The sequence below is a fragment of the Macrobrachium rosenbergii genome, chromosome 50, assembly GCF_040412425.1.
Source record: "Macrobrachium rosenbergii isolate ZJJX-2024 chromosome 50, ASM4041242v1, whole genome shotgun sequence".
NCBI classification, from domain to species: domain Eukaryota; kingdom Metazoa; phylum Arthropoda; class Malacostraca; order Decapoda; family Palaemonidae; genus Macrobrachium; species Macrobrachium rosenbergii.
Window position 1 is genome coordinate 31,496,561 of NC_089790.1, and position 27,971 is coordinate 31,524,531.

At 37.2% G+C, this 27,971-nt stretch overlaps 1 protein-coding gene across 24 annotated transcripts in view; it reads left to right on the forward strand.

The window, feature by feature from the left end:
* The window catches only part of Golgin245 (Golgin-245), a 307,575-nt gene extending 289,543 nt beyond the window's left edge, over positions 1–18,032 (forward strand). For 19 of the 24 annotated variants that reach the window (XM_067094416.1, XM_067094418.1, XM_067094425.1 and 16 more), the window contains 3 exons: positions 1,815–1,904; positions 2,443–2,528; positions 15,657–15,794. In XM_067094416.1, the coding sequence (XP_066950517.1) occupies positions 1,815–1,904; positions 2,443–2,520 (168 nt within the window). In that variant the 3' untranslated portion in view covers positions 2,521–2,528; positions 15,657–15,794. Of the gene's footprint in view, positions 1–1,814; positions 1,905–2,442; positions 2,529–4,202; positions 4,257–15,656 lie in introns of all 24 variants that reach the window. The other 5 variants (XM_067094408.1, XM_067094412.1, XR_010851323.1 and 2 more) reach the window with 4 other exon arrangements.
* The last annotated feature ends 9,939 nt before the right edge of the window (positions 18,033–27,971 follow it).

The following is a 27,971-nucleotide window of genomic DNA, read 5'->3' on the forward strand; positions in this document are numbered from 1 at the left end:
ACTTTAGGAATGGAAGACTAGAATCAGGTCGGATATTATCAGCCACACCTATTGTGTGCAGATTCTGGAGACTGACAGCAACAATGTATTACAAATAATAATAATATTAATAATAGTATGGCTCTGGAATCTAGGCGTATGCTATTAGCTTTTTAACATACTAGGCTATATTTCAGATAGTAACAATATATAGTTGCATCAAATCTTTGTAACTTATAAAGGGTGACTATACTACTGTAAAGCAGGATTTGTGAAATTCCTCCACAGCCATGGTGTGGTATGCTTTCGTCATTATTTTCTTCATAGGCTTATAGGCTTCATAAGAATGATGTAATCGAGAAGAGCGAAGTACACTTGGCCTATGGGTAAGGCAAGGGGAGGCAAACTGTGCCATTCAAACAGTTGATGTCTGGTTAGACCACGCCCACAACCACATCTCTGATATGTTCATTAAGTTAAATATATTACTGTGGTGGCTAAAAAGTCAAATTCATTAAGTATTTACAGGCAGTCCCCGGTTATTGGCAGGGGTTCCATTCTGAGGGTGTGATGATAACCGAAAATCGGTGATTATCTGCGATTTTCGGTGCCGAAAATTGCCGATTTTCATTGTTAGACAAGCGCCGTAAAACCGGATCGCTGTTAACCGGGGACAGCCGACATCTTTTCTTATTTATCATAATTAAAAATTACGGTGTTAATGTTTTTATAATGATCTAGCTGATACTTTGATAAAAATATAGCATTGGTACTTGAAAACCATGCTTAGTGAACTGTATCTTTTTTTGAGCAAAGTTGCAAAATGTTTCATCGTTGCAACTTGGCGTCATCAGAAATGTGAAGGTAAGAGTTGCCAGCTTGTGATTTTCGAATGAAAATCACTGAAACTGGGTCATACAAATTTTGCTGCATGCTGTACCATGTGAAATGTAACTAGACATTTTTTGTGTAAATTGCCATAGCTGGATTAAAATGCAACTTATCTATATTTATAAATTCAGCAAATTTTAAATTAAGTAAAGGTGTGATTTCATCAGTTTTAGACATTGTTTTTACCTATTCAAAATATGTTGCAGCCTAAATGTTAATCTTTTTTTTTTTTATCAGTTGCTACCTCCAGCATAAATTTAGAGGTTTACTTTTTTAACAATTTCTTCTCCATTTGTGAAGGACAAATAAAAATTCACTTTATTTTTACTGTCACCATGGGGAAGTAGCAAGTTTTTAATAAGTGAATACTACCTGTAAACCAACTCATTATTAACATGCGATAGTAGTTATGGTAGCTAACATCAGCAAACAGCTGTTCCTTAATTCGGTTGTTTAAGTCAGTACTTGCTGTTGTTTATGCGAGTGTTTTGCATGACATAGTAAGTGGTTGTTAATTACAGGAAATAGTAATGAACTATTAGGCAAGATGTAAGTTTAAACCTGGTTGAATGTACTGTATGTCTATACACAGTTATCCTACCAAATGTTTGCTTGTAGTCAGATGTGATTTGCATTATCAGTGGAATCTACTGGAACTAAGATAGGCATCATATGCCTAGCCTACTATAATCTACCAAAAATGAAAATTGCCCCAAAGCCCACTGGGAGAACAAGCTTCAGTGTTGAAATCTGAAAAAATCTGAAAACCAAACAAAGCTGGCCTCAAGGGTTTCAGATAAATGCTTTTTATACTTGAATACTGTTGATATTACTTCCTGCATTAATGATTGATTATTACAAAAGCATATTTGATTAATAATGATTGCTGTGGAGAGAAAATGTATTCCATTTGATATTAACAGTTTTTTATTTACTTCCTACAGACACTAAGTAAAGTGTTGTGCGCTGTGGTGAAGTTTGACAGCCATCAGCAGCAAGAAATTTTGGAGCATGAAGAGCAACGGCAGAGTTTGGTAAGTAGTTTGAAGAACCATGGCATAAAGACTATTTTAGCTGGACAAGTAGGAAGGGAAATTAGTTTATCTAGGACAACTGATGTCAGAAGTAAAGGTAGTTCCGTATCATTTCAGTATTGTGCATCTGAGCCTGATAATTTTGAACAGTAATAACAGATTTGCCAAAAAGGGAAACTTGTATAGTTCTCAAATGGAAAATTGGAGCTCAGAACTGCAAGAGTTGGCTAATTTGGCAACTTATGTAGACTGAATAACTGGAGAAACTTTGATTTGTGCTGTAAAATGTGTTTAATTATGATCATAAGTTAAAAATGTAGCTTGCAGTAAAACCAGTGTTTTTGTATGATCATAAAAATGTAGCTTCACATCTCTTTAAGACATGAAAATTATCTAAAAACTATTGTTAATGTATTCGTCATGTTTGTTTAACTATCAACAAAGAAATTTATTTCATTTTAGTAAATATGTTAAGAAAGACAATAGTGATATAAGTTCTGTGGGAATTTAACATAAGATATTGATTATTCATCATCAGCAACAAGGAGCAATGAATGGTTCAGTCCACACAGAATTTTTAAAGCAACAGAAATCAGATGGTTCCAAGATCCTTTAAGTCACCAGGCAAGATATTGTGTGGTGTGAGAGTTCTTAAGTTTTTTACAGGAAACTAACAGCTTTTGGTAATCAACTAACTAATATTTATGTCCTTTTAACATTATTAGATCTTTATGCAGTAACAGGTAACTGCAGAAATAGGATTATTCTTTAATTTTCCCAAATATATTTTGTGGATGTCAAGAATTGTTGGAGATTGCTTAAGGAATTACCAATACAGTACTTCAAGGCAAAATCAATGTCTTGTGCATCTCAGCTGCACTGTCAAACTTCTTTTGAATTTGGAAATTTACATAAAGCACTGTCAAGTTCAGAGTAACATTCCACATAGGATATGTAACTGGCATAGTTTATTTTCATATTTTTTATAGATGTATATTCATGTACTTAGTTTGTTGTTAAGTGCTTTATTTTTCAATTTCTTGTAAAATATAGATATTTTAGGGTATTGTAAGTTTTGTTCCCATGGAACAATATGTTTACTTGACAGTTAACGCATGAACAAAAACACATGTATAGTATGACTAAATTTGTTTCCCTCTAAACCAAATTATTACGGTATCACAATTACTGTTTTTATGTAGTACTCCATCCTTTTTCTTTCTTGAAATAATACCTAACAAGCATGTTTTAATTGTAAATGCATTTTATGCTATTTTTATTAGTTTAATGGAAACATTTATAGACTAATAATCTAGTTTTAACCATATTTATGTTGATTTCTTGTAGCTAAAATATTTGATTTACTGATGCGTTAATATTTGATTTATTGATGGCAGAATTTGTTGCAAGTTGCTCCTATGTTATGTTTTAATTGGTATCAGAAACGTTTTCCTTTCTATCAAATCTATCTTGGTATTACCGCTAGTGGAATTCAGTTTCTTTTGCCCTTATTAGTTTTTAAACCTGTATCCTGCACACTTATCTTTTGTTTTCTCATTTTATAATTTTTAATCTTGCATGTTGCAAAGAGATACTGTTAATTTTTAAGAAATAATGTTGAATATGATTCTGCTAAGAACAGATTACTAGACTTGGGCCATTTGCCTATATTACAGGTTACAGTTATGGAACTTGGCGTATACCGGTTATATTGGCTAAGATAGTCATATACTTCACTTTATTTTTTTTAAACGTAGTTTTTAAATAGTGCACATCAACTTTTACTTCACTAAAGTAAACCAAGATATTTTGACTTTAAGTATTATTGTAACTTATAAATTTACTTTGTTGCCAGTGGATGTAATTATAAAAGGCGTATTTTCGTATGACACAACATTAACAAATTGGGAAGCTATATTGGTTGTACTTCCACTGCCAATTGATGTTCTTTTAAGAACTTCTTGTCGCCTTAAAAAATTTATGTCGCATGTAAAAGATACTTGAATTTAAATAACTTGTACTTTAATTTTATGCCATTTCAACCAAAAATATGCTTTATCAGAGAAAAAATATTTTATAACCCTTTAGGACTCTCTCATATAACTGTTGAAGAACTGTTTATTCTTCCAATATGGTTGCCTCCGAGTGTGCATGCATGATAGGTATAGAAAGGGGGCTTGGATAAGGGGACTTGACTGTAAAATTTCTAACTTGGGCAAAGAAACTTTTTGTTCATGTAATAACTTAACTGTTCACTAATAACTTAATTGCTTTTCATGTACTGTACTATGATATAAGTAACCTACCTCTTGAGGACATGGGAACAGCTGTAAAGACGATGGGCATAACTAAGTATGCTGGATATTTTGTTTGCAATCAGTGGTGAAGTAATTTCTTGGTATTGGGTGTTGGTGACTTATTTGTTTGGTTTGTGTGCTGTAATTGAAAATGTCAACAGTTGCAGCTTTCTCAGTCTGTCATGGGAGGATGAAGTATATTAGTGGTTAGCATTTAGTGGGACGAAAGTGCTGGAATCCCAGTTGTTGTTCAGTTATCAGTGTAGAGAAAAAAGGTCTGAAAAGTCAAGTGTGTGCTGCAGTAAATCTTAACTGCCAATTACTGTACAATTTTGTGCCATTTGTGTGACATTATCATACCTGTTAAATTTATGTGAGATAATTATTGCTGGCAGCCCCTTTTTTTCATAAAAACACACATTTATTTGGTGGTAACCTTTGGTTACTGCTTTTATATTCTTCAAGTTATGAGAATTTGGTATATCATTTCATTGTTATGTACCTATTTTTTTCAGTATCAATTCCTTATCGATTTGTTTTGTCAGACTCCATTTTGCTTACATATGTCTATTTACATTTTCCAAATGTTCTCAGGTTCTCTAGCTATTATCAGTCATAATGCATGTACTATCTGGATCCTTAGTTATATTAACTCATCATCTTCATTTTTCATGAACTTGCAGTACTGTCAGCTGCTCTGTTCTCTGTTCCGAGGCATTTACTTTGCATAGGATTACTATTTTAGCATTTAATTCAAATTCATTTTCCTTATTTATAATTATCATTTATTTAAGGCCCCTCCACCTTTTTTTTTTTTTTCTTTACTTCCATTTTTTTTAGCAACTAATGTAGAGTCACCAATATTTTTGGGATCACAAGCTTTGTAAGATAAGCTATTTATCTGTGGTGCATCACTATATTGTGATCGAAAATAATGAGTAAAAAAGCCACAATAATGTAATTGATAAACTGTATTTTTCAAGATACAAAAAAATACAAAAAAGGATAATAGCAAGGGAGCTTTCAACTGTTTGCGCAACGGTCCTCTTCAACCAACTGAATAAAACTACTTGTTTTTCTCAAAGAGACACATTGAAAAGAATTTTCGTGACAGTCAATCCTGGAAAACATCGAACAATCTTTCGGTGTGGACTCAGCAGTTATGTAATGGTGTTTCCCCATATCTGTGGGCCAACCGTTGTGATCTTCTTAACGGCTGTCGCTCGATCGTACGGTGCTCATTACTGGTGACTAGGTGGTTCGTGGGTGGAGAACGACTTTCAGCATCGGTGCCTGTTGTTTCTGTGACAACTGCCACTTCGATTACCTGCGCAGGGAGAGATGAGGGAGACACAGTATCAGGGGTCTCGAGAAACTGCCTGAAATTTAAATTTATGGAATGAAAGACTAGCCAGTCTGTATGTAATGTCCTCCTGCGTAAAGGCTTTATTGCCATCTAATGTTTTGCAAATATTTATCCAAGTCCCCTCCACTACTCTTCTATGGCCTACTTGACTACTTCTGTATATAGTTTTAGCTCCCTCCCAATCCATGACATGATTATTCTCCCAACAATGTTTAGCAATAGCGCTGTTTTGAGCGAAGTCCCTAACCCCTTTTTTATATTCTTGCAATCTGATGTTCTTCCCCCTACCTGTCTCCCCAAAATAAAATAAATTACAGAGCTTGCATTTTATAGAATATACTCCAATGTCTCTTGTTACTATCACTATTAATTCTGTGGCTATTATTCTTATTGAATTTGGATTTGATTGAATTTTCATATGTGAAAGCTACTTTAACATTACAGGCAGTCCCCGGTTAACGGTGGGCTCGGTTAACAGCGATTCGGTTTTATGGTGCTTGTCTGGCGACAAAAATCGGCAATTTTCGGCGCCGAAAATTGCCGATTTCCGCTTATCGGCACCAATAATTGGGTACTGGCGCTGATACATACCTAACAGAGGCACCAGTAACTGAAAATCGGCGATTTTCGGCGCCGATAACCCCCAAAAATCGCCAAAAAAGCACCAAAATTGCCGATTTTCGGTTATCATCACACCCTCAGAGACGGAACCCTGCCAATAACCGGGGACTGCCTGTACCTGTACTATTGATTAACTGGGCTGTTGATTTTTATTTTTCATGATATGGAAGCGATATGAATCACTTGCTGTGGTCAATCTGCTTGAGTGAAGGGATGTAAAACTTCTTCTTAGCCTTAGACAAAGCATCCTCAATAAAATGGGCAGGGTAACTCAACTTACTAAAAGTATTTCAAATATGGGCAATTTCATCATCTAAATATTGTGGGTCACAAACTTGAAGAGCCTTGACAGCCATGTTAACAATTTTTCATCTGAATGCTATGATAGGAATAAAAATGAACATGTAATTCTGCATTAGTTGGCTTTTGGTAAAGTGAGAATTCAAATTTCTTTGTGTTTGGATTGTGAAAAACTAGGACATCCAAAAAAGGTAATTTGTGCTCTGATTCCTGTACAGAAGTGAACTTGATTTATTGTATTTGACTCAACAAATTCTACTAGTTCACTGCATAAATCGTCATCATGAAAGAAAAGAATGAAAATATCGTCCACATACCAAACCCAAAATATAGGTTTAAACCAAGATGGGCAAGAACTCAGAATAGTCTCCTCCAAGAACTCCATGCAGATATTAGCCAAAAAAGGTGAGGGGGGGGGATCCAATTGCTAATCCAGATCTTTGTCCATACGCATCACCATTGAAAGTGAAAACAGTGGACTCTATGCACAGTTTAATGCAGTCAAAAAATACTTCAGTGGGGAGTGGGCATAAACTTGGGTCATTATCAAACTTAACACGTAATTTTTCAAGCACATAACCAAGAGGGACATTGGTAAATAAAGAATTATATGTTCATTTTTATTCCTATCATAGCATTCAGATAAAGAAAAATATCATTGTTAACATGGCTGTCATGGCTCTTCAAGTTTGTGACCCATAATATTTAGATGATGAAATTGCCCATACAGTATTCGAAATACAGGCAGTCCCCGGTTATCGGCGGGGTTCCGTTTCTGAGGGTGTGATTATAACCGAAAATCGGCAATTTTGGCGGTTATTGGTGCCGAAAAGCACCGATTTTCGGTTATCAGCGCCTCTGTTAGTTATGTATTGGCGCCAACACCCAATTATCAGTGCCGATAAATGGAAATTGGTGATTTTCGGCGCCGAAAATTGCAGATTTTCGTCTCTAGACAAGTGCCATAAAACTGGATCACTGTTAACTGAGCCCGCCGTTAACCGGGGACTGCCTGTACTTTTAGTAAGTTGAGTTACCCTGCCCATTTTATTGAGGATGCTTTGTCTAAGGCTAAGATAAAGTTTTACAACCCTTCACTCAAGCAGATTGACCACAGCAAGAGATTCATAACGCTTCCATATCATGAAAAATTAAAATCAACAGCCCAGTTAATCAATAGTACAGGTAAATGTTAAAGTAGCTTTCACATATGAAAATTCAATCAAATTCAAATTCAATAAGAATAATAGCCACAGAATTGACAGTGATAGTAACAAGAGAGATAGGAGTATATTCTATAAAATGCAAGCTCTGTAATTTATTTTATTTTGGGGAGACAGGTAGGGGGAAGAACATCAGATTACTACAAGAACCTAAAAAACGGGTTAAGGGCTTCGCTCAAAACAGCACTATTGCTAAATTGTTGGGATAGTAATCACATCATGGATTGGGAGGGAGCTAAAACTATATACAGTAGTAGTCAAGTAGGCCATAGAAGAGTAGTGGAGGGGTTTTTGATAAATATTTGCAAACCATTAGATGGCAATAAAGCCTTTACGCAGGAGGACATACGTACAGACAGGCTAGTCTGTCATTCCATAAATTTAAATTTCAGGCAGTTTCTCAAGGCCCCTGATACTGTCTCTCCCTCATCTTTCCCCGCACAGGTTGTCGAAGTGGTAGTTGTCACAGAAACAACAGGCACCGATGCTGAAAGTCGTTCTCCACCCACGAACCACCTAGTCACCAGTAATGAGCACTGTATGATCGAGCGACAGCCGTTAAGAAGATCACAACAGTTGGCCCACAGATACGGGAAAACAGCCATTACATAACTGCTAAGTCTACACCAAAAGATTTCGATGTTTTCCTGGATCGACTGTCATGAAAATTCTTTTCAACGTGTCTTTTTAAGAAAACCAAGCATTTTTATTCAGTTGGCTGAAGAGGACCATTGTGCAAACAGTCAAAAGCTCCCTTGTTTTTATCCTTTTTTGTGTTTTTTTTATCTTGAAAAATAAGCTAATTGTTTGTCTCGTATGAAAGGTATTACATACCTATTTAGAGTCCCTGTGTTATGCTGCTTTGATTAATAAAAGCAATGCTGTTAAAAGCTTATGTGCCAAAGAAGTTCAGCTTAAACCTTTTGAAGTGTTTGTTTTGTCACTTTAATGAAGGTTTTGACTAGTTTCACTGTTTTACTAAATAGCTTTTGTAATTGTTGGCTTCTTTAATACATCAGGAATCAGCTTATTTATCCACAACACCTTTTCAGATTTGCAAAGCAAGTTTCATTTATATTTCAATGTAATAGTCCATACCTTGTATGTTCACTAGGAATGCAAAATTTTATAACATTTAAGAGGAACTCTCTCAATTGAGATATTCTCACTGCAGTTCTCCATTGATAATTTTCTCAATTATAACTTTAACAGGTATCTTGCCTCTGTCAGGTGCAGGTTAAGGTTAATGTTTTAATGAAATAATCCATGTAAAGTGCAGCAGGTGGGAATCCTGTTCTTCGTCTCACATAAGCTGTTGGTCATATGGTCATTACAGTACTTTTTTTTTTTTTTTTTTTTTGCTTTGATTAGTTGGGCAGTTGAGACTTGCATTAAGTAATCTTCATGGACTATAACAAAATCTGTACCTTATGTGTGTGTGATGTGTTTGCACTGTTTTATAATTTAAGCTGTTTTCATCACAGAATTTTCTTGTGAAAATTTTATTTAGTTTTCGAATAGGTCAAAACGTTGACATTTTTTACTGAAATGTTTGAATACTTTCCTGTATTTTTAAGCATATTTCTTAAGTTTTGTACAGTTTAAAGTAAAGATGGCTACTTAACACAAATTTTGCTCAGGTAAAAACTCTAGTTTGTTTGCATACAACTGCTGATGACATCTGTTACTTGTATGTTACTGCCATGTCTAATAATTTACTTTTTAACATGACTTTTTAGTGATGGACAGTATCTCAGCAACACTGATACTGTATATAGAAATTCTAGGCAGAGGTATTTTTGTTTGTAGGAAACATCTAAAATCTTTGCCAAAGTGGCAGACATTCACGAAGGATTACCAAAGGCTTTTCTATTTATTAAAATTACAGTTTACTACATTAAGAGTCCTTGGATCTTTTTAGGGTTTGTATTGTAATTTTGGCTTTATTTCTGTGCTTTTATATAAAGCTCATAAATTTCTGTGCTTTTATGTACAACTTGTAAATTTCTGCGCTTTTATATAAAGCTCGTAAATTTGTACAGTATGTTAATTAAGATGGATTTGCATAGAGTGAGAAACCATCACCTTTTCATCTAATCTCTTGAATTTTTTATTTTTAAAGACAGCAGCATCAAAGGAAAAAATGGAAAATCCTGCTATTGTAGAGGATGAGAGTCTCACACTGGGGGAAACAACTATACACCTTTTATTCTCCTTACTCAGTATTTGTTCCTACAGGGATACAACCATCACCTTTCATACATAGGACCATCCTTCACCATGAGCTGCAGACAGTCACTGAACATGGTAAAAAGGTAGTTAACTGGTGGAGATGGTTTTCAGATAGTTAAGATGTCTTTTCCTACTCTCTACCCAGTGTGCTTGTTGGATTTGGATTAGTAGCCTGCTATCCTTGTTGCTTTGTAATTGCATTTGCTTTTTTTGTACTGTTGCTTTTTGACAGTATACAGTATTTGTCTTGTTTCTCGTTCATTATGGAGAAAAAATATGACCAACGCTAGTGTGAGGGACTTGGGTGGCCATGTGGTTGCTTCATGCCCACAATAAGTATTGCTCATTTTGTAGGAATGGAGAGTGTTCTCGATCTTTCCCCTGTGATGAATGAGCCACTTGGTCTTTTCCCTAGTGGTAGAAGTTTGGTAAGATAAGGAAGCGGGGCAAGAAGCATTTGCTGGCTTCTCTTAATCTTCTATTCTTGGCAGAAAGTAAGAAGGACAAGCCTTCATCCGATGCAACTATTGTTATTGCTGATTTTGTAGCCCCCATGGTTTCTCTGTCTACTTCAACAAAGAGTATCCCTGATTGCAGTAGCCCTTCCAGTAGCTGACATCTCTCATCCAGGCCAGCCTTTGGTATGGAGGACAAGTAAGGTTTAGGCATACTGGGGAAAAGGAAGAAATTCTCTCTCTTTGTTGTTGTCATCTTTGAGTTCATCTAAGCCAGTGGTTCCCAAAGTGGGGGTACCGCCCCTGAATTATGTGGATTGATATCAGGGGCGGTGAGGCAAAGGGGGTGGTTGGGGGCGACAGGGTGGCATTAAGAGCATTTAATTTTAAGCAATTAAAAGAAAAAAAAAAAAAAAAAAAAAAAAAAAAAAAACACACACAGACTTAAAATTACCGAACGTGGGGATCTACGACTTCTTAGTGAGTTCCAGCCTGATGTGGAGAAACCGATATCCCTGCGCCAAGCACACCCATCCCATTAACAGTAATTGTGAAGAGCAAGTTTACTAAATTAAGTATTGTTTGTGAAATACATCTTCGAGTTTAATATTGTTGTTTTCAATTTGAAGCAAACCGTCCCCCCCCCCCCAAAAAAATAATAATACTCGCGTGTGTGTATTGGCGGGAGGGGGGCGCTAGGAATCCATCTGGAAGCCAAGGGGGTGCCAGCCTGAAAAAGTTTGGGAAACTCTGATCTAAGCCCTCAGGTAAGAAGTCCAACAGGACTTCTCTTGCATGCCCTTCCTCTTTGCAGGTGAGCGGAGATGTCAGAACACCACTGCAAGATCATGGTGAGAGGAGTAACCAGCAGCACCACTTCACTTAGCACGCAGATGCAATCTCAGCACTCTCACTCAAATTACAGTAGAGATTTCCTTTAACTTCCATCTTTTGTGTGCATGGCTTGCTGCATGTGGTGCACATAATCATTTTTACCTTTTTTCTTGTTATTTAGTTGCAACAGAGTATGTAAGTAGAACAGCAGTGGGTCTAAAGGCTGAACTCTGTTTAGACAGCAAAACCGCTGGATCTCATCTGCCATCTTTCATGAAAGATTCTTCTGGTTTGGGACAAGATTTTGAATGTGCACAGGAGCAGGTGACTAGTGTGATCCCCTTTTTGATAGAAAAAGTCTACAGATTTGTGAAGTGGATTTCACTAAGTCTCCCAAGTGTAGGGTGATTCTAGTGACCTTGAGCTTTTTCACACATGGATTTGACTCTTTTCTCGTCTTTCTAGGCAAGCACAGTTGAGTTAATGCTTCCTCCGTCCTTCACTGTGCACACAGTTGTCAGACTGAATAGATGTTGGGTTATTGATGGTGTACAACAGAAGATAAGTTTATATGTAATTGTGATGCACTCAAACTAGGATATGGTCTTTTACGTAACAGCACCTTATACTGCTTCTCTCGAGTGGCCTTTTTTTTTTTTTTACTAGGCCTGTTCTTTTCCTGTAGATGGGGTAGCTGTCTACCCCCCTCAGTCAGTATGTGTGTAGGTTTTATGTTATGCTGACATAAAGGACGTTTGTGCTTCAATTCACTAGGGTATTTGTATACATTTACTTTTGAGGAAACTCTTCCTGAAAAGTCCAACTCTTGCCTTAGGTTATTTGTATTCTCTCGGGCCCTTACTTCCTTTAAGTACCCCTACAGCAGTGTTGGTACAGATTGTTTGGCTCTTGATCTTGAGGATGTAACCACCACTATCTTGCCTTGAAACTTACCGAACAGAAGTTCTTGAAGATTACTTAAGAGGCAAAGGAATTGCTTCTGACTACTGTGGTTGTGTTTTGCTTTTTGTTTGAGATCAGGTTAACTTTCTGATTCCCATTATCCAGCAATCAAACAGACATCTTTCTTAAAATCATGCAGGATTCCTTAGTGGCTGGCCTCAATCATGGCTCCTTCCACAACAGAAGCAACTATCATATATCTATTGGTTCTCACATAAAGAGGAAGTCAGACTTGAACCAGGGCCAGGAAGGAATCACAGATTTCCATTGTGTCCCCAGCATCATTGTCAGACACTTTTCTCTCTCTCTTTCCTTTAGGGAAAACAGAAGAAAGCTCTTCTTCGGAATGGTGTTAGACTCCGAGGTACCCTCTTTTAGAGGTAAAATGGAGCCTAGTGTGTAAAAGAGGAGTGGGAGTCCTGCGTTCTCTGTTCCCCATCTGGTATATTATCAACTCTAGTGGCAGCTAAGTGATTTGCAGCCAAACTTTCAGGTGTAGTTAGGACATGAGGTTCTTGGGTTGGGAAGAAGCCAGCTTCCCTTAACCCAGACCAGTACCTCAGCTTTTTTTTTTATGGGCTGCTTGTCTTGCTGCTGGCAATAATATAGGAACAGGAAACAGTCCTGGATACTTCACATTTCCGTGACGGACACCATAGTCTTATCTCTGGCTTTGACAGCAAGGTTTAAAAGAAGATGGGAAAAGGTGCTAGAAGTCATGAGGAACCAGTCTCTGAAGTATTTCACAATCACCTTTCTTGAGTGAGGCGAGTGGAGTTGGGCATCTGAACCCTACCAATTAAGGAGTATGTGCTACATACTTTCTTTACATGGAATTGCACTAACTTTGCAGTATGGCATCGTAAGGAATGACTTTATGCTTAGACAATTCCAAGAAACATGTTCTTGGGGGTTCTTCTGGTCACAGGACTTACCTCATCTACAAGAAACGTTGCTTCCCTGCAGGTTTCCAAAAATAGTTGATAGGTTACTCAGTAGTATTTTTGCTACAACACAACTTTGGGGGAACCTTGCCAAGCAAAGAGAAAGGTTTGCTCTCATTTTCATTTGGGACATTTGCAGGTGCATCAGCAGATGGTTCACTGCATCACTGAGCTGTTTGCTAGTGGGAATGGACTGATGGATTAACTCAGTGGTTGGGGTTAGTTTGGTGCAGAGTAGTTATTCCTCCCTCAGACAGTAGTAGTTTCAGTTTAAGCTAGGGTTTTCTTCCCTGTGCTTAATTTCATAGATTCCATGCTGAACAGAACTTGACAGTATTCTGTTTTCCCATCCCATCCTTGGAACAATCTGGAGTTTACACTTTCCACTACTTAAGCTATTTTTCCTTGTCAAGTGATCAAGTTTTCTATTGACCTTGGCTACTCTTTGTGGCTGATAGTGAAGCAGCATATAGTGCTGCTGACTTTTGTGAACGAAGTTTTCCCTTTAGTTAAAGTGCTAGTTTAACAGGTCATGGACTATTCATGTGTCACCATTACTGTGACTATCACCTCTCAGGCTGTGCACATGCAGTATGGCTTGCACTCGGCCATAAGCAAGTCTTGAGTCTTAAGACCTTGAATTTCCCCACTTTGAAGAATTACCTGTAAGTCTGAAGACCTTAAATTTCCCCTTCTTTGAGGAGATATCTATACTTGACAGTTGTACAGGACTCACTTTTTCCCCATCAGTAGCACTGTTCTCTTAAATGGGAGGTAAACCTGCCCATTGCCACCTAGGCCAAGCACATTACTAGTCTTTGGGCAGAGCCTGTTGGGCAAAACTGTCCATTTAATCAACAGATTTGAGTTTTCTGTGACCCCTTCTACTGAGACTTTGATTGATGGTCGTGATTGGAATGCTCCTTTGGCCCATTGCAAGCTGAATGATAATTCATGAAAGACTTGAGGTCTTAGTTTGGAGTACTGGCCCCTGTTCTTTGTCTTAGGCTAGTATAGGAAGAGGTGCCCAGAACATCCTTCCTTCTCTGGCTTTGTGAGGTACCTGATGAGTTTACCACCTCTCAGAGGAAGATGTCACCCACTGTATTCATTAAGGATACACAGTCAGGCGTAGGACCAACTGAGCCCTTTTGTATGAATTTTGCAGTGCTTCTGGGCATTGAAGGCAGGTGCATAAGGTTGTAGGCATCCCTTCCCTCATTCAACCAGAGGGATTACTCTTCACAGTGTGTAGCACCTAACACTGTCAGAATAGATTATTATCTTGCCTCGGGGATGAAGACAGTGAGTGATGTCTTCCCTAGTTCTATTGTGACAGCATCTAGGCTGAAATGTAAGCTGGGGGCAGGCTAGATATGGGTATCTGCACTTAAGCACACAGTGTTTATACAATTTACAAGATATACTTCCCTCCCACTCTCCCTTTTAACAAGGGAGGGGAGGGCATAGGTAGAGCTACATGTTATACCAATATTGGGGTTTGACCAGTAGCAGCTGCTTTCCATCCTTAATTTCCTTAGAAGGGGTTTCATAATTACTGATGTTTCTCCCCTACTCGAGTATCCTGTATTTGAAAGGTACTCTGGCCCAGGGTTGTACTGCTCGTCAGCCATTGCAGTAGACGAGTAGGTGGTTATAGGAGTCATGACATCCCCTGATTGCATGCACAAACAGAGCATGACCTTTCTGGGTGGCATTTAACAGGGACTACCTTCCTCCTGATGGGTGGGTCTCCTGTTGTAAATAAAATCGGTTTGTACTGTATTCATGTAGGAGCAAGTGGCAGTGGTTTGTATTCCCATTGGAACAAACATCTTAAACATCCCTCCCTGCAGCTGAAGTTAAAGAGTGACAGGGATTGGCAGGTGAGTGGGGGGAATAAGGGATTGGTAGGCGAGTGGGGGTATTCCCCCAGTCACCCTCTCATTATCAGGTTCAACAAGCAATCCAGTTTGTGCTGAACGATACTCATATTATAAGAGGCTCCAGTTTGTATACCTATGAAAATACAAATTACATTAAAAACATGTTATACTGTTAAGTATGTGCAATTTACCTTATATCCAAGTTTTCATTTTCTTCTGCTGGGCAGAAATGCATCAATTCCAGACAAAGGTTGTTACTGAGCTTGGTGCATGTGATGTGTAACTCCATCTCGGGATCTTTCATCCTCTTTGATAGTAGGATCATCTTTTCCAAGCATGTACTGCGTATTGTTTCAAACCAGAGTACAAAGTTTTTACATAAAAGCAGTGGTTTATAGTAATTATTTTGTCTAAAATTACCACCCAATAGTTTAAAAAGTAAAGCTAGGTTGCTACAGAAATCCTAACCTTTGCGTTGCCTTTCTGAACGTGACTTTGCAGTTTTAATGCATTCATATAATTAGCCATCAAATTTTGCAGGTACTTTAAGAACAACATTCTTATTTTAGCACAGAATTATTGTACTGTTCTCCCATGTAACTTTTTAAGACAATTTAATTTTATTTTGCAGTTACACAGCTGGTCACAGGGTCTGAGCTTCTACTGAAAACTTTGTGTATTAACTGCTTGAGGGGCAGAGACAAAAAGTCAAAGGATCAGAGCAGTTCTGCAGCTGTAATGTACAACTTGTTGTCTCTTCAAGTGCTGTTCCAATGTTATCAGGAAAACATCACTACGTACGGTGTATAGCTGATATGCATGAAAGTTTCCACATCTGCTCAGTGTTAAGAATGAAGCAACTGGAAGCCTTAAGTACAGCATTAAAAACAAACTAAGAATTAAGTAACAAATTCTCAAGATGCACAACCAGTATTTCAGATTCCCCATCAAAAAATGCCATCCATAAAAATATCATACAAACATTCTCTGTAAGTTTAAATCGTCTATTTTTTTATGGATGGTGCAAGTCAGGCAATGGGGATTTGTAAAATGGGTTTCAAAGTTCATTAGCCATCTTGCAATTAGCTAGGAAACTGTGCAATTATTTCCATAACCTACATATTCTGTGATAATAAGCAGTAAAAAGTAATACATCAATATTTAACTTGTAACTTTGTATGCTGGGACTGACTATTGAAGTGAAATTAAGAATACAAGATTTGTGTAATTATGAAACGCATCTTGTTTAATTTGTGGATTACAAAAGCGCCTTAATGAACAATGAATGTAAGTTTGCTACAAGAAATTTTCAGACAATTTATAAAATTTGATGTGGAGCCTGGCTGCTACAAGAGTAAGGAAATGGTTAAACATTTTATGTAATGTATTAACTACTAACTGAATATACAGTACTTACATCATCACTGAATATTACGCTTACTGAATATGACTACCACAATGCAAATACAGTAATGAATTACCTACAAACTTCATTTCAAAAAACATCATCCTATCTAAAAGAGTTTCCATTGATCAGCACAAAGAATGAACAGTAAAAGCAACTCTATATGTACTTGAAATATATGTACTTTTTCAAGTATGATATAGCCTTTAAGTGTAAATAAACTTCCAAAGAATCTTAAGATAAACTGTTACCTCCTTAAGGTAATGAACCATTGGTTGTGTTCAATTTCACCTCTAGTCGCATTCTCTCAAAATTACACATGAAAATTAAGACTTATGTAAGAATAAAGGTCATCCTGTGTCCAGATTTGATCCTATTTGTGAAGTGAATAACCTGAGAGTCCTTATCCCCTTGTTACTATGTTCAGTGTATGTAAGTCTTATGTTGTCACTTTTTTATATGAAATCTATATATATAAAATATATATATTTTTTAATTAACGAAGACAAAGAATGTGAGTGAAGCAAAAGGATTTATTCCCTAATCATCCAAATGATGTACGGATAAACTGTTGTTCCTAGAAGCTCGGTCCTGAGTCTTCTCCTTTCCTCCTCCCTTTCCAAGTTGTCATCTTCCAACAAGGTCACCTGTCACTAAAGCAATGGAGTAGGGAGGGAAAACCTGTGTGAGCCACTGATGACAGGAACCTTATCTTTGTTATTTATTTGCACATTTTATATATTGTTGAAATAATTATGTTGCTCCAAATTATATTTTATGTTGTCTTTGTTTTTGCTTAACTGTACAGCACATTCTGGTAGCTGAGATGAGTTTAGTCATTTGCAACAGAATGTTTTATTCAACGAAAGTTTGATTTGCAGTGATAAGCAGAATAATGCCTCTTTGGATTACCTATTTGTGCCAAGTTTTGTACTGTAGGAAGTAGGTACAGTTAAGATTTTATGTAACTACGTTAAAAAGGTGATTCAAATTAGAAAGAAGCCTTGTCACCATAGTCTTCTTTCATACATTAATTTTATACATGACGGTGTGCATCTAAGCAGTGCTTGTCTTTTGTTATGTTGTTTTTGTTATCAAAATATTTTAATGATAATGAACAAGTAAGTAATCAGATTGGTAGCTAGTATATTGATCTGTGCACACTTTGCTGCCTTCTGGTTTTTAAAAATAAACTTGATTTGCTTATAGTACTATAAATAACACATGTACAAAGTAATAAAATCAAGGTTGTCTCCTCCACAGGGATGAGAATTGTATTTAAAGGCCTTACACATCAGCCTTGTCCAACACTGCACTAGTCATTAATTTTATATCTTCTAACAATAGAAAACCTTTTAGAAAGCTCCATTTTTTTTTCTTCCACTCCCCTTCTTCCTCCCTTGTAGAATGAGAGTTTCTGGTAGCCTTCTTAGTATCCTTTTGCAGTGTTTATGTTGTCATTTAGAATCAAGTGCTGGAGTATAAGGTTGAAAAAAATATTGTTAGGATCTATAGTAAATTCCTTTATGGTGCCGTGTTTGTTAATACAGATTACTTGTGTGTCTGTGTATGGTGGATTTTAAAATATATTTAAAGTTTAAATGTTTTTCCTTTTCCGTAACATTTGTATGCAGACTTTACATAATATGCAACATATGGTATCATATTATAAACTTGTTTGACAAGAACATGCAAAATCCCAAATGACTTGTTCAACATAAAAAAAAAAGACAGGCACAATTATGTTGGCACCTGTTCACAGGCTTCATCAGATTCCTGGTGTAGTTAAATTTTACTGCAAAAGAGTTGTAAGGCAATTTTTGTTTGAAGTGAAAAATGAATATTTTTCATCACAAACCCATATTTCGACATACCGTAAATACAGACACTACACCCCTACCCTACTTAAGAACTTTCAACTTACAAACTTTCAGAGATACGAACACTGCCACAAGTTAAAACTATGTTTGGAGCACTCCCCCTTTGCCATCCATAAGTTCAAATTTTGCTTTGGGTGCCTAATCTGCTAGTAAGTACTTTTGCAGAAAGCAAAACATGAGGATGAAGAAGAACATGTTCCTTTAGCCCCTTCCTTGATTATCCCTAGTATTCTTCGTACAGTCATGAGAATATTTGTTCATACTCTTGAAATATTCCTACTTATTTCTATCTTCTCAATTTAACTCAGTCTGTGATGAATATTTTCTAAATTTCCCATTTTGTAAATTTCCCATTTTCTATATAGTATATTTTTTTGAATTGCACAGCATTATAAGGAATTACTTTGGATGTTGGAAAGGTAAAAATTGTAAAATAAAATTTAGATTTGAGCAACATTCAAAATTTTGTATTCTTTTTTACCTTTCTAGCTTCCAAAGTAATTGCTTATAATACTGCATGATTTAAAAAATACATACTATATATAGAAAATGGGTATTCACAGACTTAAGTTAAATTGGGGAGACAGAAATAAGTACAGTAGCGCAACGAGTTAATGGACCGTGGTATATCGTACTTACGGATACAGTATATTGGTGCAAAATGGAAATACCTGTTATCGTAACCAACACACATTTACTAAGAGTTACATTACAGTTGTCTTGTTAAAAACTTGCTTATTTTCAATGTAATTCCATAAAAAAAAATACATTTTTATTCATCCATCACGCAGTGGAGGTGGTGTTAAGAAAGTATGCCACTAACTTGAAGCAGCAGGTATCACAATCGTGGCTAAAGAAACGACTAATGAGCAGATTTGATGATTTATGAAAGAAACATTTCTGTGAATTAAGTTCCATTCGGCAACTAAAGAGTGATGATGTCGGTAAAATGCAATCAGCTGATGATTTTAACAATGTAAACAAAACCAGAATGCAAGTGGCACATGATTACTCTGTTCATATTTTGTAATGAAATATGACAATAATACATGCAATATGATTAGATACATTAAACAACAGTTTTATTATAAAAAAATTCTGATTTTTAGAATCCCGGACGAAGGATTGTCAACCTGTACCGACATGAACAACTGAATCGAGAAACAGCTGATTGTAACATCATTTACCGTAACCACCAAGCAGACGTTGTTAAAACTGCATATTCTCAATGGTGGCTTCCATAAGTAAAAATGATATACTGTACATTTTTATTCATCCTTTATAAACTAAAGCAGCAGGTTATAGCCGAGGCTGAATAAAACGAATAAAGGGCAGGCTGTAAAATTTTTAGGAATATGAGAAAGTGATGTTCGGAACTGGCAAAATCACTCTTGCTACTTTTACAATAAAGTAATTCATACGTTTTAAACCCAACTTTGTTGGTTTACAACAAAAAGTATCTCCAAATTGTTTTTTCTAGCAACTAATGGCAATGAAGCTCTCGGTAGTGCCAAGACCACCGGTGGTCTTGGTACAGGGTGGGGCAAATCAAATGCCCGAGCTTTGATAGGCTATTAGGAAAAGTAAAACAATACTTACAGAATTATTTGTTGTTTTATTTGAATCAGTATACAATGCCGTGTGTGTGATCACTTTTTGAAGATGGCATCAGGAAGATGGTGGCCATCTGTAGCGATGTACTGTTGAAGGCGATGTCTGAAGTTTTCGGCTGCTCTTCAGCACATCTCAAGGGGTATTGCAGCAATTTCCTCCCGAATTCGCATCTTCAATTCTTCCAAATTGTGTGGCCGACTTCTGAACACTTTCTCCTTCAGATATCCCCACAGGAAGAAGTCGCAAATGCTCAATTCAGGTGAGCGTGGGGCCACTCGACATCACCCCTCCGAGAGACGAGGCGTGCCGGGAACATCTGTCGCAATTTGACCATTGCAACTTGAGCAGTGTGGGCTGTTGCTCCATCTTGTTGGAACCAGATGTCTCCCAGATTTGTTTCCTCACTTAATTCTTCCAATTTCGGTTCCAAAAAGTCTTCCAACATCGCAAGATAACGTTCAGAGTTGACGGTGACAGATCTTCCATCCTCCTAAAAAAAATAAGGCCCAATTACCCCAAATTTGGACTGCACACCAAACAGTAACTTTAGGGGAATGGAGCGGTCTCTGGTGAAGTTCTCTTGGGTTGGTTTCAGCCCAATAGCGACAGGGTGGGGCAAATTGAGATGTGCCGAAGAGCAGCCGAAAACTTCAGACATCGCCTTCAACAGTGCATCGCTACAGATGGCCACCATCTTCCTGATGCCATCTTCAAAAAGTGATCACACAAACGGCATTGTATACTGATTCAAATAAAACAACAAATAATTCTGTAAGTATTGTTTTACTTTTCCTAATAGCCTATCAAAACTCAGGCATTTGATTTGCCCCACCCTGTAGTTTAGAATCGGCAGAGATTTTGAGAATGTAAACAATATCAAATGCGAATGGCATACAATGGCAATGTTTATACTCTTCTGTAATACAGTACCAATATGGTAATACATGCAAAATACTGTATTGGATGCAGCAAGCAAAACAACCTTTATTTAAATTATCATCATAAACATAGCCGTACTGTTTAACCTTTGCAAATGATTACTTTTCTCCAGAAAATATTTTGGTTTTTAGAGCTTTTTGATTTTTAGAATTACAGATAAAGAGATTGTAAACCTGTATAGATGTTTTACTGTGTTTACATTAATATTAATATATTTTAAAATTAGTAAATCATTGTTATAAGCATTTTAGGGGTGTACATACTTAATGGTTGTATGAGGGTTATGTAAGATTACTGGGTGTTTTGGGATGATGGTTTGGAGTGTATTTTTGTTTGAAATATTGTTTTATTATGATAATTTAAGGTATATTTTTGTTTGAGCTATTAAATTATGCAGTGAACAGTTAAAATTGGCAGTTATAAGCATTTTAGTTTAAGGGGTATGGGGTATAGATATGCTTTATAGCAAAAGCACGCATTCACGTATGTATATACAACAATATATGGGAGTTTCTTTTATATCAGTGTAGGCTCGGACGCTTTTATCCATTATCTCAGTGAACTACTGTAGGAATATTTTAAGAGTATGAACAAATATTCTCGTGATTGTAAGATGAATACATGGCAATCACAAGAGTACTCTAGATATTCAGGGAAGGGGTTAAAGGAACAGGTTCTTCTTCTTCCTTAAGTTCTTTGCAAAAATTCATATTACCAGAATAGGCGCCCAGAGCAAAATAACCAACTTACAAACAAATAAAGGTATGAACGGCCATTCGTAAGTAGGGTAGTGTCGTACTTGCAGTGAAAAAGAATTTACTTTACAGAAATCATTAGTTTCATCACAAAACCCCTACTTCCAACTTACCCTGAGTAGCATTTTAGGGGGAAGAGTACTGTGTTGCTGACACCACAAGAGAAATCAGTCTGAAGAAGCCATGAAATTCCTAGGAATCAAAGGAGTAAGAAACTAGTTCCAAAGGCACCAGGGAGTCCAGAACTGGACTGGGTCTGTTAGAAAATGTTAAGTATGGCAGAAAGTTATTAAACAGCATATTCACCAACCTATTTACAAACTGTAACAACGGGACCTTTTTTGGGCACATTTCTAGTACTGTACTGTATTGTATGCCATCACTGAAATTTTTCACATCCCCATTAAACTTACTCCTTTACCATAACTAAGGTTAAGGTAAGACTTGATTATCAATGGCCATAATGTCTGTTTTCAGGTAAAGGATCACAGTTAATTGTGTCTTGCCCTCTCCAAGAACAAAGAAATACTGCATAAAATTTGGGATGTTCCAAGATTTAATGGTGGAAAGCTGCTAGTTCTACAGAATTTACATTTGTTTGGCATTAGAGTACAGGAGTTCTTTCTATGGGCACTGAGGTTGCCACTAGTCAGGCAACTGAGGGGCAGGAGAAAGCCACAATTTTAAAGAAATACAAAAAAATATTTGAAAATCTCAAAACATTCCGCTAGCCTCTCATGGACTTCTTTCCTCCACCAATGACACCAGGAAAAGCTGACACCCAAAGTCCACTCCCTAACCTAACCTACCCTGAAGGGGTGATACAAACATAATTACAGTGGGTCAAATGCAGGCAAATCAGTTAGATAGGACCGAGTGTTATATACATAAAATCATCACCCCACTAATAATTCTGGTGGGCACACCAGGCAGAATGCTGTGATGTATCCCCAGAAACAAGCTCACCCCTAGAGTCCATGGGCCAGTTCAACACATCGTCCCTCCCTTGTGATTTCAATATGATCCATTCTGATGCCACTTCAGCCCAAACAATACTAACTGGCTGATAAGACCATGAAGCTATTACTATTGGCTTTGAAAAATGAACTCCAATTCCTGATACCCCTCCTCAATAATCATGGTTGTGAAAGGTGGGAGCTAGAGTGATTGCAAAGCAAAGTAAAGAGATCTATGAAATGAATGAAAATACTGTACTGTAATTAGATGGGTTATGCATCAAGTTGGGAGAAAGCTGATAAAATATGAAAGATGCTGAATGATGTGAGAGAGAGAGAGAGAGAGAGAGAGAGAGAAAAGGAGATGTATTATCTATACTTGAACCATGAGAAGGCTTTTCTCATGTCACCAGGCTTCAGCAAACAATATGTTACATTTTATGGTGAAGCCATGTGACTTCAACATGCATTCTCTAATTTGGTAGATCTGCAGATAGTGGGACTTCTGTAACTATGGGAAATGAGAGCGCCTCTCAAAATGGACAAAATAAGTAACTAGCTCAGTGTTTAGCTAGCAAGCTGATCCACCTACTAACAGTAAGCACACAATGATGAAAAATACATAAGATAAAAAGGAAATGTCTTGCAAAATAATTCTGCCAAAATTGAAAATCAAAATCTCTGTTTAGGGCATAAAATAATACTACTACTGTAGAAAAGTAAAGATGAAGCCTCAAGTTACATGATGGTAATCATGCTACATTGTAAAACTCACAAAGCAGATACTTGCAAAAATATATTTATATAAATGAAAGGAATTCACTTGTAAAGACTGCATTCGGCACCAAAGGTACAAAATATTCTGTACACAGAAAATATTAGGAACAATTTTTGATAAACAGTTTCACTTTAAAAAGTAATACTGTACTTGTAAAACCATTACAAAACAATTCAAAGAACATCATATAGTACTGTATACTGAAGAACCTAATGCTGCTAAATGAAAGTACTGTAGCAAAAGAAATGTATGTACAAAAACTTTCTGAAATTACCTCCAGCCTCAGACTAAGTGGAGTTTATACAGAAAAACTTTCCATCACAGGAAACCATGAAAAAGATATTCCATAATTAGGAAAGAGTGGAAATGACATGTAATCCTGAATGATTCCAGTAATATGAAGAGGAGTGTAAGCAAAATATCACTGATTTCTAAGGAGCAAAGAAATGGAACAGAAGAGAGATTAAGACAGTAAATTACTGCACATTTAAAAAACAAACAATTCAATTAGATCATTTCTCAATATGAAGATGAAAACATTCATTTGAAAAGACTATCAATATCTGCATGCTACAATACAGAATACAAAAGACAGGAAAGCTCAGTAGATGGAAATTCTAAGAAATTTCTTGGACAAGCACATTGAAATTATTACACAGGTAATGGGAGATGACCAAAGGTAGTTTCAGACTATACATATGGCTGCTGGAGATATAGAAATCAATATGAAAGAGAGGAAGTTGAGGATGGACCCATTCAGCAGGAATACCATACATTGACAGGAATCTGCCTTCATGACTTCTGGCGATTCAAGTCTACTTAAAGATATTAAAAATTTCATACAATGATCATCAGTAATGGGCCTCAGCAAAAAAAAGACCAAAGACATAGGCAGAAAGACTCCCCATAAACAAGACCTCTGTCATGTGGACAAATAGTCTGATAACTAATGTATATTTATTCTTCTTTCAGATAATGAGCATTTTTTAAGGTGAAATTAATTATTTTGATATCTGCCTGCTGTTAAAGTGACCTTACACCTTCGTGACGTTAGGTGCTACTGGCATTCAAAATAAACATAAATATAACACTTGGCTGACCCAAATGGACTGCTTATACAGTAATCACCTGTTTCCCATCAGGTGGCACTGGAATGCTTACATTGTTGGGGTCAAATAACAAATAAAGCAAAGGCAGATGGTTTCAAGTGAAAATATGTAAGGCTATTCAGACTAAATTTTCCTTAATATTAATTTGTTCTTATAAATAAAACTAATAAATGGAATTTTGGGCCCCTTTATAACACTGGGTGGCCAAAATTCGAACAATAGTACTCAAATGTATATGTACACACAAAATGCAAACATTGAAACTTTATATCAGAAACTACCACATACTCAATGACACAACTTCCTACAACTACTTAATGATTAGGGACTACAGTAAACACAAGCAACGAAATTTGCATACCAAAATATTTAGCCTCTACCTGCAATTCAGTATAAGAGAATAGTACAGCAATATATGCAAAATAGATTAGACAGATCATGTAGACATATATGCCCCTTCAACCTTAGGGTCTTTAATCCAAAGAAGAGAACACATAAATGTATATATTTCTCTTTACAACATTAGGGCTCTCTCTAATCAAACAAAGAGAAATGCTTATCAATAGCAATAATAAGATACAGTCCACAGCAGAACAAATCAATATGATAATAATATGTACACATTTACCTTGCCCTTTACATCAGGGACTTTAATCCAAATCAATAGAGTAAATTAATCTAGAGAATAACATATACCCATAGTATCAATTTTCCCTTATACCCATACCAATACTGCTGGCCATGACAAAGCTCAGACCTTATTTAATGACAGTTTGTCCATAAGATCAATAAAATACTCAATACTCAAGTCTGTATGAGATCCACTAACAATGTGTAAACAGAAGACAATGAATTAGTACTCTTTGCACTTAAATGATTGTTTTTATAAGGGAAGAAGCCACTTATACACACAAATTGTTCAATAGCAGGTCCTGTAATGGGAAAAAAACAAACTAAAAAAACATAAAAAAATAAATATAGGCAGTCCCTGGTTTACGACACGTCCGGCTTATGACGTTCCGAGGTTACGACACTTTTCAAATATATTCATCAGAAATTATTTCCTGGTTTAAGACGCATGTTCCAGGGTTACGACGCGTTGTACGCCAATCCGACGGAAGAAATATGGCTCCAAAACAGCAGAATAATAAAAATTTAGAGTTTTTTTTATGAAAAACTCAATAAAAATGCAGTTTACATCGTTTTCAATACACCCAAAGCATTAAAAGTAAGGTTTTCTTAGGATCTCTGACAATTTTCGACGTTACGACGATTTTCGGTTTATGACGCGGCGTAAAAACGAAACCCCCGTCATAAACTGGGGACTGTCTGTACTGTAGAAGTAGAAAAAATATTATCACAACAATTTGTTTCATAAATACAAATCATTCTCTCTACACAAAACCCTATTTTAACACAACCCATTACTTTTCCTTTTATTTTTCAAACCCATTACATTACCCTCTACTAAAGAAGTAAACTTCTTTTCCCTTATCGTACTAAAAAAAACAACTACCAGATTCCCCCTTACCAGAGAAATGAAACCCTTCACCCCTCTCACACTAAAAATATCTCTGCTACCATTCATACTCTGCAACCAGGCCCTGACTGTGGGTCCACAGTCTCTGTCTCCCACACCTTCATTCACTCTTTCCTGTACTTCTGGACTCGGACCACTTACACTTTCTGGGCTTGAAGTTGGCCTCATCTCCTCAATACCCAACAAAACACTCAACACCTCTTCCACCACTTTCATCCTCCAGTCCAGTTCACTGGGAGTCCCCCCAATCACACTTCCAGTCACTCCCTACTCTTCTTGTTCACATTTACACCTACAGTAACCTTCACCTCTTCAGTCAATGGAAAACCACAGATACTGTAGGTATCTTCAGTACTAGTTAACTCCAATCCCTTTGTCAAATCACTTTTCTCTTCAATAGTTGTCTTTGTAGCTATTAATTCAATTCCTTCTGTATCCCAAACAAGTCCTTCAAAATCATATTTGCCGACTACTGAACTTTCATCAAACAACTTAGTAAAAGTGTTTTCTCCAATTCCATTATCTGACTCCTTTACAGACTTTCCCTTTTTCTGATGTTTCTTCCTTTTTGTAACCATCATTACACTACTTGTTTTTTTCCCCAGAAATGATCCTCTTCTTCGTCTATAACTTCCCTACCTTTCTCTCTTACTAAGATTTCAATTATCGGATGTACTCTTAAATATTCCGGGGGCTCTCTCTATTTCCTTAACTGATTATGATGTGCTCGAATTTCCTCCTTTTCTCCTTTTTCATTTTCATGCTCTAATCTGTAAAGTCCCTGCTCAACGGGTTCTCTATGATGAACTTCCCGTTTTCTATGGTGCCTTCACAGCTGACCTGAGGTCGCACGTACACAACCTTATTATCATTATTGTGATTTGTATATTTATTACCTGTTCATTTGCCCTTGTACAGTACATAGTATATGAGTCAGAGTATTTTTTGTGTCCAATCAGCTTTTGTTAATCATCATGTCTATATGTACCTGTTCTGTTTTGTGTAGAGAAATAGTCTGACCTCGGGTCACTTGTAAATTTTGTACTGACGTCTGCGTATACGTCGATGTCCGCACACCGCTTTATAAGCGAGTAGCTTCATCAATAAACTAGCAGTACTTGTATTCCAGCTCTTTCTTTAGCACCTCTCACAGTGGTGACCCCCGGAGTGGTTCCCGGAGCCATTAACGGACCCAAATGGCGACTTAGTCTTGGCCCGATGAACTAACCCACGCCCCTAACGAACTAACTATGGCGCTCTAACAAAGCGCTCAGGCGTTACCGACCCTTGTCGGCAAAATTACCGTAGTCATTAGTAGACCCACACAACACGCTCCCAAGCGAGTATTGACACAAGTGTTCCTTCACACTCCAAGTGAGAGTGCAGAGTGAGCATGGATGCAGACATTCCCTCCCACATACAAATAACCACATACTTCTCGGAGGCAGATGTCTGCCGTTCACCCATCAGAACCAGGCATCTTGGCTCTACAGGGTCGAGGGGCAATTCAGGGTGGCAGGCCTGACCAACGAGGTGTTGAAGGCGGACATCGCTATCAACGCCCTACCAGAGGAGATATACAGGAAGGTCCCCCTGTGGGTGACAACAACGAGCCCTGCTACCTTCCAGGAATTAAAGGCCACTCTCGTCGAGACCTGCTCCCTGTCAGTCTCCAAGAGGGCTGCCCGCACCCTTGACCTCGCCATCAACCCCCGGCAGGACATGAACGTCTTGGAGATGTGGCATGCCCTCCAGGACCTCCTCCTCCTCCCCGAGACGGACAGCAGCGGCAGGCACAAAGAGATTAGCCTGTCTAGGGAAATCCTCCTGTGGCAGCTACTCCCAGAGGTCCGTGAACAGATTACGGAGCCCTACACCCTGCCGGTCGTGGACCTGATAAGGATGGTGCAGTAGCTGACTGGCTCCACAAGGGCGGCGAAGCGGGCATCCACGCCTGCATGCCCCACCAA